This window comes from Centroberyx affinis, unplaced genomic scaffold (genome assembly GCF_046629955.1).
Source record: "Centroberyx affinis isolate AG114_WGS23_722 - 3 ecotype Tasmania unplaced genomic scaffold, CSIRO-AGI_Caff_v1 ptg005544l_1, whole genome shotgun sequence".
In the NCBI taxonomy this organism is placed as follows: domain Eukaryota; kingdom Metazoa; phylum Chordata; class Actinopteri; order Beryciformes; family Berycidae; genus Centroberyx; species Centroberyx affinis.
This window is the reverse complement of record NW_027282786.1, coordinates 252,302-271,187: the sequence shown is the minus strand read 5'-3', so window position 1 is coordinate 271,187 and position 18,886 is coordinate 252,302. Positions and strand designations below refer to the sequence as shown.

The 18,886-nt window shown below is 42.5% G+C and overlaps 1 protein-coding gene across 2 annotated transcripts in view; it reads left to right on the top strand.

The window, feature by feature from the left end:
- The window catches only part of LOC139667455 (protein MTSS 1-like), a 67,613-nt gene that overhangs the window by 33,878 nt on the left and 14,849 nt on the right, over positions 1–18,886 (top strand). For both annotated transcript variants that reach the window (XM_071546918.1, XM_071546917.1), the window contains exons 4-6: positions 9,494–9,578; positions 10,711–10,802; positions 11,001–11,075. In XM_071546918.1, the coding sequence (XP_071403019.1) occupies positions 9,494–9,578; positions 10,711–10,802; positions 11,001–11,075 (252 nt within the window). The remainder of the gene's footprint in view (positions 1–9,493; positions 9,579–10,710; positions 10,803–11,000; positions 11,076–18,886) is intronic.

Below are 18,886 nucleotides of genomic sequence, written 5' to 3'. Positions count from 1 at the left end.
GCCTACTAACAGCAGAATATTAAAAGGCCCTTGACCTTGGAGACCATGGAGAATGTGAGCCATACACCTCTCCTCACTTGACCCTTTACACTTAATGTTGGACTGAATCAGCAGAATGATTGACTGATTGACTCATTCATTCATTCATTCATTCATTCACTCATTCATTCAAGGGATCAAAAACGTTTATCAGCTCAGGACTTCCTTACAAGTTAAGGAATTTAGTAAAGCACTGAAATACAAACAATCCCAATCCTTAAAACATTTGGTTGAATCAGTGACTGAGTTATCTGATTTGATTGTGATCATTATTTGAAAAAATGAATCGTAGAATTTGAGCAAACAATTGAATCAATGAATGAAGTGCTGGGCCTGCATCTATGCAGTGTGGGTGGCTCCTTCACGGCATGCCAACTGCTCAGCTGTTGTTTTAGCTATGTCTGTCCCTCTGCGTCTGTCTTTCTGAGTCTGTTTGTGTGTGTGTGTCATTTGTCATATGCATTTCCAACAGGCATCAGTGGAATGTAAAGCAGCTCTGTTGAACAGAAGTACTGCAGATTCAGAGCTCTGTGACTTTACCCTGTCTCATATAGATTAGATTGATATAGAAGTAGTCTGTGGAGAGGAGAGGGTGGTGGTATTTGCAGAAATCCATTTTTTACCATGTACTTGCTGCAAGAAATTGGTACAGTACAGTGCAGTGGGTGCTGCATTTGTAAGGGAAGATAGATGGGGGACTTTTATTATACCTACTACAGATTAGTTTTTCACTGTCTGCCTGTGTGTGTTTGTGGCTCTCTCATCTTAGTGTTCTCTCCAGCTCTCTAATTAGCTAGTGAACAGATCGCCTTGCCCCTGTCCAGCTGTGTGTGTGTGTGTGTGTGTGTGTGTGTGTGTGTGTCTGTGTGTGTGTGTGTGTGTGTGTGTGTGTGTGTGTGTGTGTGTGTGTCCAGCTGTACAGTCTCCAGTCTCTTATCAGTGTAACCACTAGGCCCTAGTTAACACCAACCATCTGGTGCCCATACACAGTGTTGGGTTTAGCTAGCCAGCCTCTCTGATCCACATGTCAAAACCACCCAGCCAACACCTCACTGTCTCGCTGTCTTTCCACCCCCCCCCCTCTCTATCCCCTTTCCTTTTATTATTTCTCCTCTTTCCCCCTCTCTTTTTCTTCCTTCTTTCTTCCATCTCTCTCTTCCTCCTGTATCCCCCATCATTTCCTAACTTCCTCCTTATGTCTAAGTCTCCCTCCCTCCCAGTCATCCTCCCTCTCTGTAATGACAAGGCAGAATCTCTTTAAAGGTCCAGTCTGATTGTATTGGCTTTGTAATGGTTTGGCCTATAGCCTAGATGTATACTGGAAGGCTTATTTTAGAGCAAATGCTATTCTGGCTATGCCTCCACTATCTTCCTTCCTCCCTCTTTCTCCCTCGCTCACTCCTCCTTCCTCTTTATGCTTCCTCTCCCTCCTCTCTCTCTTGCTCTCCCTCCCCCTCTCTAATGACAAGCTGAGATCAGTGTAAAGATGCAGACCCTCCTAGTTCTAATGTGTAGCAGATGTGTCCCTGAGTGGGTTTACCAGAAATAAACCATGGATCTTATTTTTAGGAGGGGCACACCATTCAAACTACACGTACATTAGTACTTTTTAGATACTCATGTTTTTTTAGATGGATGAAGGCCTAACCCAGCAGGTTGAGAGGGAGAGGGTCGCAGTAGGATGACGGGTCAGAAATTTGAGGCCAGAGCAGGGATTTTGGACCACAAACAGAGGGATGGAAAATGCACTGTGGCTCCAAGGGCATTAATTCACTCGACCCCAAGGTATGGTGAAGTCCCTGCATCTAATATCCCTTGCCACCAAACCTGCTTATATTGACTGAATTTCTGGGGGCAAGTGGAGCAATGGCTGATGACTGACTAGGTCTTACTATGTGGTCAGTGTGATGAAGTATTTGATGTAGGTCACCAAAAGTACATAACTTAGAGGGGATATTCGTCCTAAATTGACCCCTGATTTCAATTTCTATATAGATATATGACTGTTTTTGTAATATTGAATTTGCACTCATTTAGGCTAAGATGACAAGTGCCACACCTTGCTTACTGAACTGATGCTGTGTTGGGTCTCTGAAACTAAAAAATGAAAGTACATTGCAGAGTGGGTTTTTTTTCATAATGCAAATGTCCCCCTTCAGGTGTAAGCGAGAGCCTACTAGAACTGAGAGGATCATATCATGTTGCTGGTATCATATGGGCCTGCTGCCATACTGATGCCTTATCGATGGTTTCAAATGACGTCATATCGCGAGTATCACATTCTCATAGCACCCTGAAATGTAATCCTGTTATATAAATACATTCAATAGCAGGAAATGTGTCCTTACACATTTATTTAATGTCAAGGAAAAGATGATTTACACAGCCTGCTGCCCTAGGGAAAATAGTCTAGCCAGCAGTTTTTAGCATGTGAATTTGTTGTGAGATCAGCTCAAGCAAAATGCAGATTGGTAATAATTGACTGTCAGGATGCTGCTGTAGCCCACAAATATCCAAATACAGTATGTGTAGTAATGCTTGCTAATTATAGCAGTACTGTCAGTAGAGTGTATTTTTCAGTTATGTTTCTAATGCAGTTAAGTCCTTCTTTAAAAGTTCTCAGACTTAGTTGCAAAGTGTGTGTACACACACACATACACTTTGTCCCTGTCAGCAGAGTGTGACATTCCAAGGAGCAGTCTGGAGGGGGGCTGAGGACAGAGACACAGACTTGGCACCTCAATAGCAAATGGCCTTCCACTCTCTTTCACACACACACGCACACACACACACACAGAAAAAAACTGTCACCTTAGTCACAAATGTCCCTGGAGACTAGTGATCTGTCACCTTAGTCACAAATGTCCCTGGAGACTAGTGATGAAATGCCACTCACAGGACAGAGCACGAATTTCCACAGAAAACTGAAATGTTGCTGACACCAAAGTTTCAGATTCTGATGGCATATGTAGACCAAACTTCCATAGGAATACACTAAAAGTAGTGGTTTTTAAGATTACATCCTTCTAAGCATTTCAGGGACAGGGTTTTTAGACATACAACTCCCATTTCAATAGAAAATTACTGTTTTCTTTGCCCCGCTCACATAGCATGATTGGTAACAATTGTAAGACAACCCAATGACTTGAGATGCTGTCCACTGTGGGACATAATGTTGCAATGTTAGGACCACGGCTGGGTACTGATGGTTTGGCACTGACGGTTTGGGAGCTTTTTTGGCACCAACCAAATCATGCCAGCGTTGCGGACTACTAAAATATGTGAAAACATTCGGTGCCAAAGTTTGTTACTTTAATTGTACATCGCCTTTCATCCAGTCACTATACCTGTTCTTTTACTCCAGTGACTGATGATTGGCTTGCTAACTAGCCTACTTGCCACAGCCAGGAAAAACAAACTTGTCCAGGCATCGCTGCACCTTCATCTCTTAGACACACATGCACCAAAGAGTTTAGCTTATGTGTGTGCGTGTGCGTGTGTGTGTGTGTGTGTTCGACTGGTTAAGTGTCGGTGGTGCAGGGATAATTACAAGCCTTCTAAACAACCACGTCACACACAGCAGCTATTTCTATTGACAGCCAGCTATGCCACGCCACACACACACACACACACTCACACTCACACACCCACACATACAGCAAGCACCAGCTACATCACTGCCAAAGCAGACCGTGTGTGTGTGTGTGTCTGTGTGTGTGTATGTGTGTGTGTGGGGGTGTGTGTGTGGGGCAGGCAACTGGAGCTGCCAATGGAGCTATTTCTATCCAGGGGTCACTGGGTGCTAGACAGACTAGAAGACGTGTAGCTCTGTGTTAGCAGCCACTTCATCCTGAGAGCAGCAAAACAACACTCAGCAAACAGTTGGGCTGATTGTTTGATATTGTGTAAATGGATAGAATCTAGTTTCAGCCTGATATCCACAGCAAAAAACCACTAACTTTAGGCCAAGGTCCTAATACTTATGTGGATAACATAGTAAGACTGTTAGGAATACAGGAGGGGGGAAGGAGTTGAAGAAAGGAATCATGAATTATAATACTCTTGGTCGTAATTGTTGCTGTGAGTATCAGTAGCATTAATAATAGATATAGCTGCAGATATTTAAATGGCTCATTACTTTTCTACATCACATCATAGAGCAACAACCTGCTGATTTGTGTCACAGGTGACCCTCCTGTGCTGTGCATGTTATTGGACTGCATGTGCAGGCTAATGTGTATTATGCTTCCCAAAGAGCATGACTGTCAGTCACTTTACACACAGCAGCGAACAGAAGGTTCCTAACCCAGCAACACTGTAGGAGCCCAAGTCATGCCATCGTATACACACACACACACACACACTGTTTCCACGGTAACTGGCAGTCATGGCAGAGGCCACACCAGACTAGCTCCCTGCTGTGAGAGAGAGAGAGAGAGAGAGAGAAGGATAGATACAAGCCTCTTTCACACATGGAATATGTGACATTGGGGAATTATCTTAACTTAGGAAAGGACTGCTTTTGTCATTTCTTTTTTTTTTTTCTTTATTCCAAGGTAAAGGACTTTAGTTTGCGAGGCTCATGTATCTGGGATTTTGCCCAGATGCTGAGGAGCTCTCGTATGTCAGCAACAGTCCAATTTAACGAAATCTTGCCAACTGATGGAACATTTTAAATACTCCAATTATGTGTGATTGGTCTGTCAAAGTAATGCCTTTATTCCATACAGTATGTCAATATGGTTAATGTTGAAATTTTACTAGGTTTTAACAAGCCAATACACTCTCATTCACACATGACCCCTAAACTGAAAAGTTGTAGAAAAGGCTGCATGTGCGAAAGGCGTTACAGATATACACACACACACACACACACACACACACACACACACACACACACATACACATACATATGACAGAGAGACAGACAGACATGTAAACAAGGAAAAGAAGGTACTGCAAGACAGTGAGATAGACAATATAATCTTTCTAACACACCTATAATGCCCACACCCATGCATGTAGCCAAGATCAGATTTAGTATCTCCTTTTGTATCAAATCCAGTAATTCGGGTGGGGCAGTGGCAAATGTAATCAGCTGAAACCAAACTCTTCCCCTGACAGCTTAGGCCTGGGCTCTTCAATTACTTTCTTATGGGGAACTTCCCCCCCCCCCCCGCCCGATCAGAAATGGACCACACCACGGACTAGACCACCTCAAGCAGAGGGGAGGGGTGTGAAGGGTTTTTTTTTTTTTGTTTTTTTTTCTGTGGTCTGCGAAATAGAGAGAGGCCTCCTATGGCGTCTACCAACCACACCCTCTGGAATAACAAGCAGGCATAGTAAGGCAGAGATGGATGGATGGATGGATGGATGGATGGATGGATGGATAGAGGGATAAAACAAGTCAATGAAGGACTGAATGAGCATCATATGGTGTTATATGACAGAAAGGCCTCTTATGGCATGTACCAGCCGCACCCTTTGCAATAACAAGCCCTCACAGTAAAAGAGGAATGGATGAATGGAAGGATAGAGGGAAAGAATTAAAGCCATGAATGGGGCTCAATGGGACTAACACTAAATCATGAGGAGCTGAAGGGGAAGGGAACGTTTTAATCTTCCCATTAGAATAGCCTCATTCACTGTCTCTGTAAGTTACAGTGTCTCTATGTTTTGCCTCTTTGCCTGCTGTGCAGTCAATAGCACGCCTTGTGCTAAATGAGCCAAACTTGGTCTTTTTGCAGTAAGGACTTATAACCACAAGCTGACAGGCCCATTGATTCATACTCATCTGTTGATATGAAATGCATTACACTGTAGGCATTTCAACAACAATACAAGTCTTGCTCACTCTCCCAATACTTGCACTATTGACTGCATGCCTCTTTCTCTTATTCTCACTGTCATGACTTTCCCCTCTGCTTTATCGCTCTCCCTCTCTGACTCATAACTACTGTTAGGTTAGGAGAGGCATACAGGGAGGGAGATTGCATCTCTCTCTCTGACTCATAACTACTGTTAGGTTAGGGGAGGCATACAGGGAGGGAGATTGAGAGAGACAGACGCAGATTGTCTGAAAACCAGTTCTTATACGCACTGCTTATGTAAGATCCAGTGCTTTTCCACAGTGACTGAGACGAAAACTACAGATCCTATTTGAATAGTCGAGCTTATGGGATAGAAACAAGGGAGATGTTTAGTCACATTGACTGCACTGTACATATCCTCTCACACATTATCCATGTTGGGTTAGACAGGCAAGCATTCACAGTTCAGGGAGAGAGAGGGGGAGATTGACTGAACACAAGACCTCTTACATAGTACTGTTTTCCGCCAAAAACTATGCATCCATTTAAGTTGTTCTAAATCAAGGATACAGGAAAGAGAACCATTTATTCTCATTACCTCTTTCACATCCTCACACATTATCCTGGGGAATTTCCAGGCATAATGCAGCAGTTCTTTTCAATGGGAACTTTTGCTTTGACTATCATGGTAGTAGTTCAGTTCATTGGAGCCAGTCACTGCCAGTATTAAGCTAGTAAAGGGAGATGATTTGGCAGTTTGTCCCTGGCCACATCAATATTCAATATTTATATGAATTGCATTTCAACTCAATATTTTTTATTTATAGTAGTGTTATTTATAGCCTGTTCTTTACTGCCGCAATGAGCCAATTTCCGCTTGAGGATCAATGAGGTTCATCTCATTTCTTTCTAATAAACATTGCTGTCCTGCTGCTTTCTCAGCAGTGTTTCCTGCTTTTTATGTTGCCGTGATCACACACTTGATAGTGGTAAAGGGGCAGTGTTTGGCAAATTGGGGTTGCAGTTTGGGTTTTTGTTTTTTTTAGATCAAAGATCCTCCAAACACCATGGGAAGTGTTGTAGTGCAACCCAAATCAACCGCCTATCTCCTTTGTTAGTGTCCTGCCTCTTACAAGCTTGTGTCTGTGTGTCAGAAAGAGAGACCAAGAGAGAGAGAGACAGTTTGGTTGTAATGATTTGATGCGAAGTGTGAATCCTCTCCAACAGAGCAATCCATTCTGCTGTCAACACAGTCCTTGCTGCATGCAGAGACACATACACAGAACTGTCACTCACTCACACTCACACACACAGCTCACACACACACACTCAGGCACACTGAGAGCCTATCGCTCTCTTTCTCATACATTGAACAGAATGTCACAGAAACTCCATGCACTCTCACACTGGATCTCTATGCCCCCCCACCTCTCCTCTCCTTGCTCTCTCTCTCACGTGCACACACACACACACACACACAGCAGTGTATCAGTCCCACAGAGAAACAGGCCAGTCATACTGAGCAGCCAGACAATAGTTCTGTCAATCAGCGTCAAGTCTCTGTGCTTAGCTGTCCAGCCAGAGGCCTCCTAGTGGACGGCTAGTTAGCTTATGGGGAGGGAACTTAGCCTCCAGCACATTTTCAAGGCTCTGGCTCCAACCTGTAACTTCTCTTGAGACTGGAATATATGTACAAATGGTAACACACTGTTTCCCACAGATTGTCAGTTTACTTCGCCAGTGGCAAGAGGAGGGATTATTGACGACTTGTTATTGACATTTCATTTAGCGAGCCCAGTAACTCACTTTTTTCTGGCACTTAAGGCTCTCAATGTAGTATAAGCTAACGGCATTGCAACATTAGCTGACTATTATACTTCCATCTGATAATCAAACTGTCTCTCCATTAAGTTTGTCGGCACAGACACACCGCAACTCGAAGGAGCACAGAAGCATAGATGCAATGAATTATGGTTATTGTAGTTCACTTACACGCTTTTGCCGCTTGGCAGCATTCAATTTTGATTGTTTGAAAAGTACTTCAGCAAGAATCGTCAGCTTCATGCATCTTGGTACCTAAAGTGAAGTGAGTTCAAAACAAAAGTGCTCACACTTTATTTGAGTAGTCCAATGCTGATACTCAACTTCCTATCAAGTGACTGTAATGTGTCACTAAAAAGCCTACTGAGTTTGAAGTATTAATTAATTAAGTAGGGTTAATCTTTGGGTTGGGGTTAATGTTAGAAATGGGGTCAAGGTTAGGTGAGGACAGCATGGCAAGTAACACTTTGTTAAACATCTACTTTGATAGTTGAGTATCAGCATTGGACTATCCAAATAAAGTGTTACCCAAAAAGTAAACTTGGCGGGCTGTCAATTTACCTGGGCGGGCTGCCCAAATGTTAACGGAAAAATCCACCCAAAACTAGCTATTGGCAATGCACCTTGCATCCCTCGGTCCATTTTATTGTTCAGTGGTGTAGACCACTGAACCACCAGGACACCCCAAGTCCTAATGTTTAATTAAGATAAGATGAGATAGCACTTTATTGATCCCCTTGGGGAAATTCAGGACTGAATATTGTTTTAAAGCTGCACCAGGCAAATGTTTTTATGTAAAAATACACCTGTTATCAGCCTGAATCTTGAAGTGGGGCTGCAACAGAGAGGAGCATCATCCCCCCTATTGACGTGCTGTAGATTTCGCTCTTTTTCTGCCAAAAATAATATTATTATTTTGCTTTCAGGAATGGTCACTGGTGACAGATCGAAACTTAACTGAGTGAAATACAAAACCTGTTCCTAAACAGTAGTGAGCAAGCACTCTGTCAGAGAAAGCTGGACTCACCAACAATAAAAAAGAAAAAGAAAAAATAGGACATTGAAATAACCACCTCAAAAGCCAAACTTCAGCATTTCAGCTCTGTACCAAGGATTTTCTCCAATTACCTTTTGAAATGATCCTGCTACCATCCTGTAGCAGTGGCGCTTTAGTACACTTCAAACTACGTCTTCGCCACAAAAAGAGCCTCAGCGGCTATAGCGAGGTGTGCTACTGTTGGAAGCTAATTAAAGTAACCAGTCATATCTGTCTGTTTCCGCTCTCAGCGAGCTCAGTGCAACTTGGCACAAAGTTGAGATATGTTTCTTACAATGGAAATCACTATGTGAAATACCACATTTGACCTCCAGCGTTCCTCTCTTTCCTTCCTCGCCTCTAGCCTCCCTGTTTTGTCACAGCTGTCGTTGTGCTGTGATATCGTCTGAGGACTATTCTCATGTGGACGTTCTGACCTCCACAGAAGTTTTCTGTGTGTCCTCTCTAGCTGTTTCCCTCTTGCCACTGAGTTGTAGTATCTCTCCTTGCTCTCTACACTTCCCCCATTGTGCCACTCTGCTGTAGTATGTGAATATTTGGCACACAAAGCAACTCATTCAGTGGTGCTGATTTATATCTGCTGGATGGATGCATGGCTGGATGGATTATTGTAATGACCCACATGTATATGAAAGGCTTGTGTTGTTTATTGTTTCTCTACTATGCCATATATCACATTTCTCATAGTTTGTATATTAACATGAATGGGTTTTTGTATGTCTTTCAGTTTATTAACAAGCTGTTGTTTTTGTTTAATATGTTTCAGGAGGGACCAGAGATATTGGCTCAGCATTGACCAGGATGTGTATGAGACATCGCAGCATAGAGGCCAAACTCAAACAGTTCTCCATGTAAGGATTACAGTATTACATTAAGTCTGTTAATGTCTGCTGTGTGCTGCACTGTTTTTTTTTGTTTGCTTGTCTTGTGTGTTTCCTATCTTCTGTCCTCTCCTCTACTCCTCTCAAGCACAATACATTGACATTGACCAACACACAGGATCTGATGTAATGTATCCCTCGTCTAATTTGGATGAGCACCTAGCTTGGATATAAGAGGAGGCGGGGTCGTCATGTCCACCTTCTATTGGAATGCTGGGAAAGAGACGATTTGTCTGGCTAGCTGACATTCTGCACAAGCATCTATAATGTTTCACTGAAATCACACATTCTCTCTCACACGAGTGCGCACACACACTGCACAGAAGGGGGGCTCTCTAATTTCGGGTGGCATTTTAGTAGAGATTCCTCTTGGATCTCCATAGCAGGGGTAGTACACAGGGGGGCTGTGGTCTCTCTCTCACACACACACACACACACACACACACACACACACACACACACACACACACACACACACACACACACACACACTCTCCTTGGAGAAATGTCTGCGGGAGGGTGAAGTCTAATTTTAGTTTCCTTCTCTTAAGCCTGCAGCTGCCCATCTCTCACACTCACAAGCCCTTAGACACACACACACACACACACACACACACACACACACACACACACACACACACACACACATGTCTTGGAAAATGGGCACAGTTGGGTAATGATTGACAGACATGACTGCATGAGCCTCTTACTTCCCTCTGTGACGCACGGTCAAAGACATGCAAACTCTTTTTTTTCTCTGATTTTATATGTCTCCTTTTCTCTCTCTCTCTCTGCCAATAATTGACAGACAAGGTTGTAAACTGAACAGACAAACAAAAAGGCAAACCTGACCTAATGCTCTGTGTGTCTACTAATTAGATCAGGAGACAGATAAAGTCTATGGAGTGAGCCTGTATGACATGAATAAACTAAAAACACAGTAAAAAGTTGGTAGTTGGCTTATTACATTTCCTCCATGTTTACAACCTGCGTGTGTTTTAGCCAGAAGCTAATCAGTAAGCGGCTAGAAACCATGTCAGAGACAGCATGCAACATACCCAACATCTTAAACCAACTCCTTATGTTGTTGCTGTTCTCGCAGGGCCTTCCTGGACTGTCTCATCAACCCTCTACAGGAACAGATGGAGGAGTGGAAGAGAGGGGTCAACACTTTGGACAAGGACCATGCTAAAGGTAGGACACACATACATACAACTTACACTCACAGGTTCCCATTCCCTTCCTGGAAATATTATTTCTGACTTTTCTCTGTTTGCCTTTTTCTTCTCCCTCACACCCACACACCGTGTCACTCTCTGTCTGTTAAACTGTGTCTGAACACGAGGCTTCCCCACAGTTAGTTGACTTTTTCACCATGTCTATCCAATCCAGAGTACAAGAGAGCTCGGCAGGAGATTAAAAAGAAGTCCTCCGACACTCTGAAACTGCAGAAGAAAGCAAAGAAAGGTAAACTAACTCATCTTTTATCTTTGGTTCAAAGCCAAGGCTTGGGGCAATTCACACACATTCAAATGAAACTAGGAAGTGCAGTTCATTTGCCAATGATAGATGCATTCATTCTCAGTTAGAGGTTGGATAAGACAATCTTCTCATGTCAAACATTTTTCAGTATTTGAATTCACTTTTGAAACTGATTGAAGTGAAAGTGAATCCAATCCAGTCCTCACATTCTCTCTTGATTCTTATTTGCTGATTTTGCGAAAAAGCAAGCTCCTATAGTGTTACTAGGCCACAAGATTCAGATGTTCCTACGAGAATATTTATTTCAAACACTGCTTGATTTCCAAAGTGTATCCATCAATAGGTAGATAACATCACTAGATTAGATAAACAACTAAGATTTTAGATTTTTGTGTGAGATGAGTGGTAGTCCCTCTCAGTTTTACATGCGACTTTTAAAATCTTGGACTGCCTACAGACTCATTCATTTTTAACACAGACTATGAACACAGAAAGCATATCACACTACACAACAGACTTAAGCAGATTTCTAGTATCTCTGACCTAAAAAGTGACTAGGTAGGGATAGCAATCTACACCACTTGTCTGTGATGGAGATCATCCAGATTTGTCCAGAGTCAAGTCTTGGAAAATGAAACAAGTTTGAAATACTTTTGGTGGCACCCAACTGATCTGCAACTTGATCGGGAACTTGACTGACTCCTAAACCCCTCTCACACAACAAGATCAGCTATGCCAAGCAAAGTCAGGAAAGACTCAGCCCGATCTTGAAATCCAGTCAGGATGGCAAAGCCAGTCCTTAGAGCCAGCCATAGTCTTGCATTGCATGCTGAATGCTTTCCCTAGGCTCTCTCATTTCCTGTTATCCTCAGTCTACTGGCCAGATGTTGGTAGGGTGCAGTCTGCGTGGATCTCATTGTGATTCTTGTATTCACTGGATTCTTGGAGCCCAGCAGGATTAACTGAGCTGGGTGTGGCAGCGAGTGTACATCAGGACAAGTTTTGTTCAGTGTCTGTTATGTAACACGTTGAATCCCCTGTCAGGGTCCTCTGCATGTCATGTCCTCTATAGGGATGGATCCGTCTAAACAAGGTCTGGAAGGATGTAAGGGAAAGGAAACACACTTCATTCAAGTTTTCTGGATTAATCTTGGTCTCCATTTGATTCTTTTAGGGTTGAAATCAAGAGAATATGTGAATGCTGAAGATATTTTGATCATATTTGACATGGTTGAGCCATCATTGAGCCATGATTGAGAAATTACTATATGAAAACAAGTTTTACTGTATCATTACTGTGATTACTGTCATTTCATAGCTGGGAAGGCAAAGGAGAAAAAAACAAAAAATACAATTCAATTTTGTGCCATTACTATCATACAACTGTATTGTTGACTGATGAGAGAGACTGCTTTTTGGATGGCTTATGTAAGAAGTAATTGAAATGTCAATATGACAACAGTACATTGGACAAACAAGCTGGCTGAACACTGAGATGGAAGTCACTGAAGCTACTAAGGTTATAGGAAACAATGCTGTTAATGCTCGTTTATTGTTTATAAAGAGATTTGACAGCGTTTTGTTTTGAAGAGGTCTGATGCATGATCTTTTTCAGCCTTCGTCAAAGTCACTTTTGAAGAAAAACAAGGCAATTGCAATGGCTGAAAAGCCTGTGTCTACACATACAGAATATATATATTCTCATAGATGCCCTTATGCAAATCAGATGGTATTACATTGTATTTAATCCAAGCTTTCCAGTCTTCAAGAAGACAACCTCCATTCCTCCATTTGACTTGAATAAAAAAGTTTACAAATCCCCATTATAGGTTCAGTAAGTGTATGACCCTAGGGGCCATGAAATCCATTCAAAGCACAGTTTCTAATTGCAAATTGCATTGCTAATTACAATGTTAACATCCAACAGCAGCAAATGGTAGTTTATATACTTCAGCATTATGTTATATATCATTTCCATTTTCAAGCTAATCTGACAGCATCTCTCAAGTGTTGAAAAACAACACATCTGTGTTGAAAATGACACGTTAGAGTGCACTTAGTCTTAATGCTTCAATTTGTTTTAATTGGAGTGTGCACCCAGGGTTTTAATACTTGGCAGTGTGATGTTCATATTCTCATTAAAAAGAACCAGACAGCTGCTTTCAGCTTGATTACGCCACGATGCTGTAGTTTGTTTTACTTGAACAGCGTGCACCTGGGCTTTGCTAGTACATAGTTTTATTAGCGCTGTATTGGATATTGTTGTTGTTGGATGAAAAGCCCCTATCTGCAAGCAGTCAGCTATCAGGAATAAAGAAAAAAAAAACTCAGATTTTCCATTTGATTATTGAAATCGCAGAACGTGTCTTTGAAGGGGTTGATCCCAGTCCATGTGAAGAAAAATGTCAACTTTCAGTTCAGGAAAGGAAAATGGAAAAGCTGAAAAATTGGAGATATAAGGTTTTCATCTGCAGTGACGGCAGTGATAAGCATAGAAGAAGTGTGTCCAGACTGATTAGTCATCTGCAGGTCTAGTGAGGCTAAACATTACCTTACTTGGTAAACACTTACTCGCAGGGCTGCAGCTTTTCCCTTTGCGATCCTCTTAGCTCAGGTTCTTCATATACATTCACCTACCTAGAAAACATACCATACACAGAAAAGGAATCAGATGAATATGCTTCCAGCGTGTTTTAGGATGTTGACAGTCCCAGGTTTGAATCAGTTCATGTGTCACATTCCTAAAGTCGAGAGATGTTCAGAAGACGTGCAGGAAGACGTTTTTAAGCCAAGGGTTCTTCTAACTCCTATGCAGTAGAGTTGTTGACATAGGCATATTTTCCAACTTATACATAGGTTTTGAATATTAATACCGCTCCGCAAGGCCACTGTTTTGCCTACAACCATCTGTAGCCAACACAATATTAGTTTAGACTGTCGGTCACAAACAGGTTTTTCTGCTCTGTACTGAGGATAATTATGAGCTTCTGACTGACGAGTACAATTATTCTATATGTCTGCTATATGATTATTGTCTTATTGTCAATCTTTTTTTTTAATTCTGCAGGACATAACATTGACACAATATTGTTTTTGTTTGAAAAAATTATGGTCTTTTAGTCAATCTGAAGCTGAATTATTAGGCCTCTATGTTTTTCTTCAGGAACTAAAGCATGCATGCAGATAAACAAGGCTGCACCTGTAGGTCATAGCTTAGTGCTTAGTGCTGGCAGTCTTTCAATTGACGTGGCTCTTTCTCCTCTCCCTGCCTCAATATGGGTTTGATTCCACCCTTCTCCTTATGCTGCACTGCAGCTGACACTGTAGGTAAGTCCGTCTGTGGGATAGACCCTCTATCCAGGTTGTTGCTTGTGCTCTAATGCATAACCAATCGCTTTGATTGCATTGTGAAGAAGCTACCATAGATATAGATTTTTATGTAAATGAAGAATAGACACTGGGAAGTAATGGCATGCTCAAGTTATTCTTTTCCAAGCCACTACAGATATGACAAAAGTTCTATACTGTCTATGGTTGCATACATTTACATGTCTGCACATCGTAATTCATAACAGTGCTGTTCATGAATGTGTTGCTCCCTACAGGTTTTTATCTATGGGTAACAGAAAGCCAGGGTTCATCCTTTTTATTGTGGCTTCCTTCGTCGTCTCCTTCCTAGTTTGTTTTATGTCTAGTCTCATTCACTGCCTGTAGTTAAGCAGCAGGGTGGCCTAGTGATTAGAGAAACTGTCCTTCAACCAGAGGAATCTGGGTTCAAGGCCCCATGTTGGCAAGCATCTGCCCTGCTGAAGTGTCCTTGAACAAGACACTGAATATGTAACATAATAGTAATCGTATTAATACGCTGTGGTCCAAGGAAGGAAGAGAAGAGAGGAGAGGAGGTAATGGGAAAGCAGAGGAGGTGAGAGGGGAGGAAAGGAGGTGGAGTGGAGATACACCCGTCTGTCTGGTCCAGTAGGTGGCTGCTTCTGCTTCACTGGTCCACTTCTGTTTTCTTTCCACGAGTTGTCTTTTCTGTTTTTGTTCGGTTCTGTTGTGTCCGCCTTGTGTGTGGTCCAAGCTGGCAATTCTCTCTGCCTCTGCTGCTTTGTGCTTGTTTTTGAACACTCTCTCTAACACACACACACACACACACACATACACACTAAACTGGCCATTAGGGGAGCCCAGAGTGCTGATTTCTCATCCCACTCCCACGCCGGGCTTGCCTAATGAGTTTGTAAACTCACTGACCTCTATATCACAAACACACACACACACACACACACACAAATATGCAAATATTTAGCTTTTAATACGAGTAGGCGGAATTAGTCCAAAATCAAAGTTACTCCTCGTATTCATACATGCACATATACACTCAGATTTCACACAAAATTCCTCGTCTGTACCTGTATTCCTGAGTGTGTGTGTGTGTGTGTGATTGTGGTTGATGTGTCTCGTGAGGGTGTTTTTCTGACCTGAGACCCCAGCCTCATACAGAAACAGCCTGTGACCGCACCTAATGTAATCATTGGTCATGTGAAAGCTGGAGGAGCTAATCTCATTTGCACGTGTGTGCGTGTGTGTGCATGTGCACGTGTCTATATTGCGCGCACACAGTGGGCCAGTTCGACCCCCACCATCTCCATCTTGGCTCAGTCGTTGCATTTCTGGCAATTTACATTTGGTAGAAACATCTATGGAATGTCAGTGAGATTCCTGAAACTTTTGGTCGATTTGTTTTGTTTCAGCCTAAATCCTGATGCATCCCAGTGTTGCACAAAACAACAAACCTAGCAAAAGGAAAGAATTAAACTAGTCAAACTACTGAACATCTACTGTTTGTTTACAGCCGCAACATCATCATTCCTCCATCATTCAAATCTTCAAATGGAGTCTCTCTCTCTCTCTCTCTCTCTCTCTCTCTCTCTCTCTCTCTCTCTCTCTCTCTCTCTCTCTCTCTCTCTCTCTCTCTCTCTCTCTCTCTCTCTCTCTCTCTCTCTCCCTCACACATACACACACACACGTTCCCTCTCTGTTCACCCACATCTGATGCACATATCAGAAGACTCGTTCTCCTCCTTGCTGCCCCAGTTGCTGTTTTTGAAGTGCGGATGAACTAATTAGCCAGTCATATTAGCCAAAGGAATCTAACTAATAAGGAGATACTGCTTATCTGAATTCGCTGACCTATATCTTCCAGCCATACGCATGTACATCAGGACGTGTGTGTGTTTGTGCAATGGACAGACACACACAGGATATCTATCATGGTGCTTTGCTGTCCCATGAGTGTAGCGCAGTAAGACAGTGATATACGCTTGCTCTTTTAGAGTGAGGCTTTATATGTAGGGTTGTGTCATCAACATACCTCATTCTGCACAGCACTGTTTCCACTGTACTGGGAGTAACTAATGTGGTGGTTGGGATGGGGGCCAAAAGAACGACCAAGACCGGATGATTGATGCCTTTTTATTATTTTCATAACACTATCAATAGAGGGTGAATTTCCAGCAATAGGGAGGCACCACTGCTATGTGAATGTAGTGAAAACACTGCTGTACTCAAACACTACTGGCACTCAAAGGCCTCCAAGATACCCTCATCGCCCTGTTCTTCTGAAATCAGTTAAGGTCAAAGAGCGATACAGGATTATCTCCACTGGTCACACACCCAGTCACATTGTGGTAGCAGTGTACAGCAACAAAAGGGGACGAGGGGGAAGCAGTTTTGGAAGTGTTTTGATTGGTGATAATTAGCTGCGACTCCCAGCTTGCTTTGTTAATTCATTATTTGCTTGCTGTCCAATTACTGATGCACTCACTGCAGGGAGAGTTTTAATTTATCCCATTGATGCGGCGCGAGAAGCAGGGCTAACTCTTTAATGTAGCCGTTTCTCTCCGCTGGTTAAAACAACAGTGGTGAATCTCAAATTTAACTTCAGAGAGAAGGCTGTTTTTTAGTCGGCGTAGCAAAGCAAAGCCAAAAACCACCCCAGAGAGTAAATGTTGTTTTTAGTTGCTCCAGCAAGCAACTGTAAAACCCTACATTAAAGTGGAAATCCAACCTAAAACAGAATTGACTATGCTTAAATGAGTGACTGACTTTGTGAATACTGTTCCAGCGCCTAGGGCAATTTTTCTGTTGAAACAGTCATATTTTCTGCTTTGTTTATATTAACAATGCTTATAAATGTAGGTAATTTGGGTATGCAAACTCTAAGAAATATTCAGTGAAGCCTTACAAATGGATCGCCTCTAGGAAGTAAAGTGTGTCTTGACGGCATCAGGCTAAAGTCTTGACTGTCTGGTTTCTGTCACCAGTTGTTCCTCCTCACAAGCACTAACTGACCTGTCCAAGATCATTGAAACAGCCCATGATTTCTGTTTCAGGGTGGATTTTTTTCCTTTAAGAGACGATGCAGTCAATGAGCACTGTATTTTGACCCTCAAGCGAACCTCGGAGTGTTTGTCTGTGGTTAAAGAGAAAGAGGAAGTAGCAATCTGGGCCTTGTCATTCACATAGTCACACACACACACACACACACACACACACACACACACATACACACACGTTGTGACACACAGACCAGGAATGTGTGCACAAACCTATGAACACCCCGTTGCAATGACAGACATAATGTAGTAAGTCATAATTAAGTGAAGCCCTAACAGCCCCTCTGCTTGCCACAGGCTGTCATTTCATGCCAGGAAGGCCCTGTATTGCCTGTAATGAGTGGAGTACACAAAATAATATGGGCTCCCTGGTGAGGATTGGATTCTGAGGCTTCTATGGGTCAAATATAATGTCAACCATTTGAACCAAGAGGAGATCCTCAATACTCAGATCCAGTATTTAGATGTATTTAGACTGTAACTAGTGCCCTTGAGCAAGGCACTTTACCCCTAATTGTTTCACACAGTAGTTCGTGTGTGTGTGTGTGTGTGTGTGTGTGTGTGTGTGTGTGTGTGTGTGTGTGTGTGTGTGTGTGTGTGTGTGTGTGTGTGTGTGTGTGTGTGTGTGTGTGTGTGTGTGTGTGTGTGTGTGTGTGTGTGTGTGTGTGTGTGTGTGACCCTACCCGCCCCTGCAGTTACGCCACCAAGCTGCTGCTCTGAGTCAGCGTTACAGCTAAGATTATTATTATTTATTCATGGCATCTGGGAATCTGTGTCAAGGATTGACTGTCGATAACTGTCACCCAGCTGGTTGAATGCTGAAAATGCTATATGGTTAAACACTGAAAATGAGAGCATCTACCATTTGGTTGATGAGTGCTATGAGTATCATGAGTGCTTACATTTTTGGCATTGGTGGCCCCAGTGATAATTCATTTTAACAGGTAAACTCAAAAATCTATCAATTATTTGCTTGTGACTTGTGGAAAAGATAAAAATTAATGAATGCAGTTTAATGAGTGAAGGGTTAGCTGAGCAGTGGACCAAAGTGATAATTTACTGTTTGAATGGACCATCATTCAACAGAGATGGATGTGACAGTAATGCGATGGTGACAGTGATGATTGTAAGCACTTTGGAAGATACCCGCGGACACTGTGCAAATAAGCAACAAAGAAAATGATATTTGACGTTCCCTCGGTCTCAGACAAAGTACCTCATCTTACAGTAGTGCCGTTCCAAAACCAGGAACAATACAGTCCCTCTGCCAAGCCTTGAACTAGTGGGAGAAAAACCAGAATGCAGAATGCTCCCTCATTTTACTGCGTGCCAGGGAGACACCACAGCATCGCTGGCTTTAGGACTTCAAAAGCTATATTTCTACAGCGAGGACAACTG